General features: G+C 31.3%; 1 protein-coding gene across 1 annotated transcript; it reads left to right on the forward strand.

The window, feature by feature from the left end:
- Positions 1-6,625: 6,625 nt before the first annotated feature.
- LOC149550060 (pathogenesis-related thaumatin-like protein 3.5) lies at positions 6,626-8,050 on the forward strand. The gene is made up of 2 exons (XM_089794420.1): positions 6,626-6,647; positions 7,413-8,050. Exons 1-2 carry the CDS (start codon positions 6,626-6,628, stop codon positions 8,048-8,050), a joined length of 660 nt encoding a protein of 219 aa, XP_089650546.1.
- The last annotated feature ends 237 nt before the right edge of the window (positions 8,051-8,287 follow it).

Here is an 8,287-nt window from a genome sequence, read left to right on the forward strand (position 1 = left end):
GTTTTCTTGCATGTTGGGCTTTGGGTTTAAACCTAGTTCTAAATAGTTTAGGTATGTATACCAAAGGATTGAGAGACATTTGATCTAGGATGATATTATGTATATTATTTGGTCACCATCTTTGTATGAAAACCATTGTGATATATTCACATATTTTTGTGATGACCTTTTGATTAGTTATTTGCTACCGCTTTCTAGTGGAATGTATAGGATTGAGTTGAATATTGTCATTTTCTTGGTGTAAGCTATGAGTTCTCAATTATTTATCTTTTGATGATTTCCTGTTGCTTCTATAGGACTAATGTGAATATTATAATTTGATGAGATATAGTTTTATGGACTTGGGGTAGGTTATCTACGTGTATGTTGGGAAGTGGCTATAATGAAGGTTGAAACCCTAAAGTGGTTGCTTGGGTAACCCATTGTAAGTTGTATTAATAAGTGATAAATTTTCATTAAATAGGTTTAAAATAAATTAATAAGAGTCAATGTATTACTTCACCCATGCCTTGAGTGCTAGTATAGGCTAGGTTGGAAGTAGAGAGGATGCTTAGTTGTGACCATTTGTTGTTAGTATTCCTTGTCTATAATAGAGGATATTGATGTCGCATAGAGTCACTATGGAGCCAAAGTCCAGGAAGGTTGCCAGGGTAACCTTAGAGTTGGATCATATGATGACACTTGCTCACTTAAATATTAGGTTTTCTACATGTTTGTGTTTCCTTTGGGATTAGATGTTACTATTGTACTTGGTACCTTTGAGATAGATTTCTATAAGGATTCTGTGACTGAGATTCTTGTTACGATTTTGGATTGTTATATATTTGGGACTCGAGATTATCTCCTCGGTATGGTGGGAGTAGATCATTTAGGTTCCATAAGGTTAGGCCGTAGTGTTTCTTATACCATCGAGATCTAAGAACTCAATGTCATTGTTGTCTGTACTCGTATAGTTGTTTTATTCTTTTGATCTTGTGATTATGTTCTATGGTCATATTCTTATTTATTGCACTTTGATTTTGAGATCCTATGAGATGTTATATCTTAGCATGATGTATCTTCATTAAGGAGTTCATACCTCATGATTTATACAGACGATGATTTTTTCATTTTGGTTATGCCATGTGGCATCTTATTTATTTGTATATTATTTCATTTGGTTTGTATTTATGGTTATATTATGTTGTGGACTTTGTTATGTTTCAAATGTAATCTTAATAAAACTTATGTATGTGATTCAATGTCATGGAACCATTGAGGGATGTAACTATTATTATATTTCTTTGTATGTATATGAGTTTTATCTTCTACTATGTTATCTCTTTTATTTTAATCTTAAAAAAATATTGTTTGGTAAGCTTAGTGACTTAATAGGTTAATTTCTTTTGGGTTCACTGGCGAGGTGTTACGTTTTCTCCAATTCTAATTGTACCTTTGTGCACCAAAACAACATATTAAGTTTTTTTAAGAATAAAAAATGTCAATTCCTATTCCAATTCAAGAACAAAATGGGCTCTTTAGAGTTGTGGATATCAAGCATGCACTCTACCTATTGTTGAAGTTTTCTTGATGAATTTGAAAATAATGGTAAAAAATGAAGTGGTCAGGTGTAAGGATTACTGTGATGAATATTTAAAGAAATGCAATCTACTAGAGATTGAATTAGCTTTCAAGAAAACTTTTCTGAACATTCAACCATTTGGATCTACTCTATATTGCTCTAATACCACTAATTACATCATTACTTATGGTCCACCATACTGAACCAAATCTATTATTCTTGGTATGCTTTTCTTTTCTTTATAATTGTTGGATAAATTTAATTGTACCCACTACATTTGTAGTTAGTTGAATTCAATTGAACTACAGTGTGATTTATATAAATTCCTAAAAATCTGCACTCCACTAATCCACATCTTCTTGTGAACTTAGTCATATCTCTCATCCAATCATCCAAATGTGTAACACCTAGAATCTTCCTCTGAACATATAGTTGTTGAGAGTCTCTATAAATAGAGGTTATCTTATCACTTAAATCAGTTCAATAAAATGAAATGTCTTTCTCTTTTCTTTAGTGTTATCATTAGTTTTGTTTTAATCTAGTTTTCACTTTCTATTTTTTACAATTATTCTATTATATTTAGATATAATTTTCTTCATTGTAAGATATTTTTTCCCTAGATTCGATTGTGTGTTGATGCAAAAATTATACACAATCAAATCTAGAAACAAAAATATCTTAACAAATGGATTGTGAAGATTTCTTAATGTTGATTGACACCCTTCATGGGAGGGAACTTTTTTCAAATATAATTACTATGGTTTAATTAAATTATCTCAATATAATGATGGATCATAGAGTGATAAAAAATGTTGATGTAAAAAATATACACATAGTCAAATCCAGAAACAAAAAATTCTTGACAAATGGATTGTGAAAATTTGATAATTGTAATTGATACCCTTCATGGGAGGACACTTTGTTTCAAATATAATTACTATGCTATTCTTATATTCTCTCATCATGATGATGGATCATAGAGTGTGATCTAAAACATTGATGCAAAAATCATACACAATCGAATGCAAAAAACAAAAATCTCTTAAAATATGGAGAGGATAAATCTATACAAAATAGCATAAATATATGATTTTATTATAATGAATATAAAGAGGATCATGTAAAAAACCTTTGAATATAAAATTAGGAAGTCTAATGCTTTAAAGAATTAGGTTCACCAAAATGTATCATAAGAAATTGTGAGCAATTCTATGAAACATTATCACTTCCCAAATTAAATAATTTTGTTGATGGTATCACACATCAGGAACCCCCCAAAGCTTCAACCTCAAACCCATATTAAATTAGCATAAACCAACATGATGAAGGGGTGCTAAGTCAAGACCTAGATCTTAGGATGAAGTGTGATATAGGGATAACTTTCTTTAGTGCTAAGATATATATATATATATATATATATATATATATATATATAAATGTTATGTCAATGAAAATTAAAATTAATAATAGATTATATCAAATTTTATATATAAAATTAAAATTATGTGAAGGATGAAGATAGAAAGGATGAACTCACCTTGAACTATCTTCAAGTCTTGAGAATAAGAAATGGTTCTATATTAGACATTGTAACACCTATAAATTTTAACTATAAAAATTCTAGATCAAAAGGAAAGTGCCTTCTTTTTTATATAGTTCCTTGAGATAGGTCAATCTTTGCATGGACTTTAAATTTGGTGAAATATTTAAAGGATTGATGGCTGGCAAGTGCAACACCTAAAATCAAGATTTGAAAGTTTGAAAGCATGTTCTTGTACAAAAATAAAAGAGAAAAATATTGTGGAAAGGGCCTTTCCTTGACTGATCCTTGATTTGGGAATGAAACTTGAAATGAAACAAAATTTACATAAGGAAACTACTATAAAGAAGATACATGTCCAATTTACCTTGCATGAAAAAACCTCATGGATGGATGTAGAAATCAATCAAATCCATGAAGATTCTTGAAATGTATTATAAAATTAGGGATACCTTAACAAATTGATGGATCTACACTCTCAAATCCTACATCTTCAATTAATGTATGCCAAAATAATTTAATTGAGGAGAAGAATGAATGTATGAGTATTTTTGCTTGCTTGAGAATTCTTCTGATTTGCCATCATGGGAAAGAGATTAGATTTCTATGAATGATTTGGATTTGGTTTAGGATCTTCTTGCAAAAGAATCTTTTCTTGAAATGATCTTGAATAAATGAAGACTTGAGATGATGAGTTGGATGATTTCCTTCAAACCATGAATTGAAATTCACCTAATTGATTACAGCTTCTTTGGAAATCAAAATTTAGGTGACATTAATTGTAATAATGGGATATTAAAATGAAAGGCCGTGATTTCCTTTTATACTCATTTAAGTATTAAATATTTCTTTGTCAACCAAGTATAATGATTAAGAAGACACACCCACACATTGGTCCCAGAGCCTACTTAAATGCAATGCCTTAGGAAAAGGCCAACTTGGTTAGTTCCTTCTGTTGACATTTCTAAATTCAAGGCTCTTGTCCAAGTTAAATGTTGAAAATTTTCATGAATTTTAAATGAAATATATATTAAATCTAACAGAAAGATAGTTATATCTTGAAATAACTAAAATGGGATCTAAAGGATCCTAAAGTCACCAATAATTGGTGTTATGTTTTCGAAATGCTACATTATATAACAAGCTAAGAGTAGAGGAATATCAAATATTGAATCTTTACTTCCATCAAAATTCTTTCCTTTCAGCCCTCATTATTTTGCAAGACGAAGAATCATTTATTCAAACTTAAATTATTGTGAAAAGTCTTAGACATTTTAAATCAAAAGAATATAAATGAAGCCAATGATAATATTTGATAAATAGGTGGGAAAAATTAAAATATCTCACACATATGACTATTATCACAACTGTGTACTATGTGTTGAGGGTTAGTCTTAAAAATCACACACTATGTAAGAAATTAAGTTTGGGAAAATAAATCAACTTTGGCTATTTAACACTTTTAGCCTAGAAATCAAGTCTTAAGGTATGATGTTTAAGCCATCCTTGTGTGGAGGATAGTTTCTTAAGTTTAGTCAATTATATATCATATGACTGTATTCTTTGTATAAGCTACTAATATATTATTTTCTTAGGGAATGTGTAGTATAGTACTTAGACAATTTTTAATTAAAATAATGGTGAATGCCATGAGGAAAAGAGGATTTTTTTCATCATTTTTTAATTACAGTACATAAAATTTAGATAAGGTGGATAGGGTAGTGTTGGAAATGATACATTCTTTAATTGAGCTTTGATTATGACCATTAGTTATTTGATTTAGGTGTTCTATTAATAGCTATTCTTTTGCAAGCAATATCTATTCAATCAATGGTAAGGCACTTCCTTTGCGAGATCACTGATAAATTGTGTGTTGGAGTTAATGTTCCAATGCTAGTCAATAATAATTTTTGTGCATCTGGCAAGCCTTATTGAGTTGCTAGCAACACAAGTTTAGTTTAGGATTGAGTCAAAGAGTTTTAGTTTGAATCAAGTTTTTATTGTAGATGTGTTGATTTAGGTGTCCATAAGTTACAATTAGTGTCAAGTTTATGTGCATGTTGTCAAACACAAAGTATTTTGTTGTCAATCTAATTAGCAGTCATTTAGGAATGTTGTTTAGTCAAGCTATTGTATAAATTGACATCTATTATTCAATAAAAGCAAGCTAGAAGTTCCTTCTCTTTATTTAAAATCTTCTGTTCTATTTTCTAATATGGTATTAGAGCTATCTTCCTATTAAGTTTTGTTTGTTAGAGAAGAAGTTGTTAAGAAGATGATACTAGGAGAAGAACAACCCAATGATTATGTTTTCATTGAAAAATTTGCTTGATTTTGAAGAGATAAATGCTTTGAAAAATATGAAAAGAATGTAGTAGATGCTAGATGAATGCTCAAATAGTTTGAGGTGCTATAGGATTAGAGAAGCTATACCTTTACGAGGGTTATGAGGCATTCCATGTGGAGATGGTGTGTCCAATCATTTTGGGAGATCTGAAAGTCTAGAAGCTTGGCATCATTTATGAAGAGATGGTGTGTCCAGTGGTGTTTCAAAGTTGGATGATAGTTGCATAACTATGAGGAAGTCTTACTCCTCTATGACATATTTTCAAAGTATAATTTCTAGATATTGATTCTTTTAGTTGTCACATCAAGTGGGGTGTTGGAGTTAATGTTCCAATGGTAGTCAATAATAATTGTTGCACATGTGGCAAGCCTTCTTGAGTTTTTGGCAACACAAAATTAGTTTAGGATTGAGTAAAAGAGTTTTAGTTTGAATCAAGTTCTTATTGTAGATGTGTTGATTTAGGTTTCCATAGGTTTGAGTTAGTGTCAAGTTTATGCATCTGTTGTCAATCATGAAGTAGTTTTTTGTCAATCTAATTAGCAGTCATTTATGAACGTTGTTGAGTCAAGCTATTGTATAAATTGACATCTATTATTCAATAAAAACAAGTTACAAGTTCCTTCTCTCTGTTTAAAATCTTTTGTTCTATTTTTCCAATATCGCGTATATTTGACATTATTAATTTTGTCTGAAAATGAAAAAAATCAAAATAATGAAATACTTTAGAATCAGATTGTCTTAGAATTTTTTGTGTTCAAAGAATTGTACTGACATAGACGTTGAATTAATCTAAACCATTACATTAGCGATAAGTCTAAATTAGAAAAATCAGCATGAAACAAAGAGATGAACATGCTTGCGGGCGTTACGTTTGATTACCTTAAAATATGCGTACAATTAGTCTGCAAAAAAAATGATAAAGACGGCTTCAGAAAGTATGCAGATCCTAAAGAGATATGTATCTACAATTAGCACATTATCACAGCTGGAAATTCTTAGCATATATGTGCCAATTAAGTTGCGGGTTTCTACTCCTCTCTTATATATGTTTGCCCCTTTCAATTCTATCTACATTGTAGCCGGAAAGCTTTGTTTAGATCGTAGTTAAAAAGCTTGCGAAAAAATGGATAACCCTCTGAAATGGAGTCTCTTTCTCTCTCTCTGCATCTTCCTAACAATGACAACTCTGAACTCTGCAGGTAAATCAAAACAGCCAAAGCATGAGAATCATTATTATATTTTAATCTAACAATTGTTTTCAAAATCTATCATACATTGGTAATTCATGTTTTTTATTAGATTGTGCACAGGTGTTTTAAATCATTATTTCCGATCACACTTCTCTACATCATCAAAATGAGAAGAGCTTAGAGAATAAATGATAAATCATATATCATTCCATGAAAATCTAAAAACTATTATTTTTAATGAAATTAAATTTTATTATGTAGAATTTTTTTTCATCAACATTTTGAATCGTACTACATGATACATTATCTGATGATCATTTTGCTCTATTGCATCCTGCTGATGAATAATGTAGTATAATCTAAAATTTTGATGGAAAAATTTTACACAATCAACTCAAAAATAAAAATTTCATTAGCATAAGTTGTAGAAATCTAAAATCCATACTGTCTCTACTGAAACTATAATTTCTAAAATTGATTGTGTAGAATTTTTTTCCATCAACTTTGACATCATACTACAGATCCATCATCATACTACCGATCCATCATCTGATGAACTTTCAATTTCTGAATTTGATTCTGTAGAATTTTTTTCCATCAACATTTTAGATCATACTACATGATCCATCATCTAATGTTTCTTTTACTCTCTTGCATCCTAATGATTAATCATGTAGTATGATCCTTAATGAAAAATGCTCTACACAATCAAATCCAGAAATCTAACAGATCTTTATTAGATCTATTCATATTTTTATGTTTTGTTGTTTGCAGAGAGAAAAGGGCACAAGACCATAACTGTGGTGAATAATTGCACATTCCGTGTGTGGCCCGGGATTCAATCAGGAACGGTAACAAAGACGTATAAGAGGGTGATGGAACCGGGGGACTCGTTCACCATGGAAGTCCCAATGGATTGGGGGGCAACCATTTGGGGAAGGATAAGATGTTCCTCCGACCCCAAAAACTCTTCGCGATTGGTTTGTCAATCGGGAGATTGCCAAAATCTTCTGAAGTGTGAGTTTTCTGCTGAAGGGGAGATGACGAGGCCCTATACACGGGCCATATTTGATAAAGACCGACAAAAACTTGATGTCCAGAAAGGTTATAACCTCCCAATGCTTATCAACTATGGTAACTCAGAAGCCTTAGGTAGTCGTTGCGATTCGCAGTATTGTGCAGCATTCGTTGGTGACATCTGCCCCCCAATTTCACAGCTGAAGTTGAATAATGAGGTGATCGGGTGTACGTGTTCTGACTGCGACGTATATACTTCCACATGCAGTCCTGCCGAGTACACTAGAGCTTTCAAGGACGCCTGCCCTGAAGTTTCTCCTTTCAGGTTTGGTGAAACATGCGAAAATGCCACAACTCTATTTCTTTCCTTCTGCCCCGCACCAGGCAAACATTGATCCAACCTGCATTTTCATGTGTTGAAATAAAAACTAGATCACTAGCCGAGAGTTCACTCGCGCTGTTGATTGTTTTTTGTTGGGAGTGGGGCTATTCACATAGTTATTTGTAGAATCAGTCTCAGTATAGTTATTAAATGTTGTGTTGCATAGAAACTTGGAGAAATTGGGTGTGGATCTTATGTTATATTTCAGGGTTTTAATGTCAAGAGTGATAGAAGTGCTTTAATATTTTCT

This window comes from Cupressus sempervirens, chromosome 7 (genome assembly GCF_028749045.1).
Source record: "Cupressus sempervirens isolate cs-2001-9-10 chromosome 7, ASM2874904v1, whole genome shotgun sequence".
NCBI lineage: Eukaryota > Viridiplantae > Streptophyta > Pinopsida > Cupressales > Cupressaceae > Cupressus > Cupressus sempervirens.

Coding starts and splice junctions, on each gene's coding strand:
- LOC149550060 (XM_089794420.1), top strand. CDS start 6,626: ATGACAACTCTGAACTCTGCAG. Junction 6,648..7,412: donor GACAACTCTGAACTCTGCAG/GTAAATCAAAAC, acceptor TGTTGTTTGCAG/AGAGAAAAGGGCACAAGACC.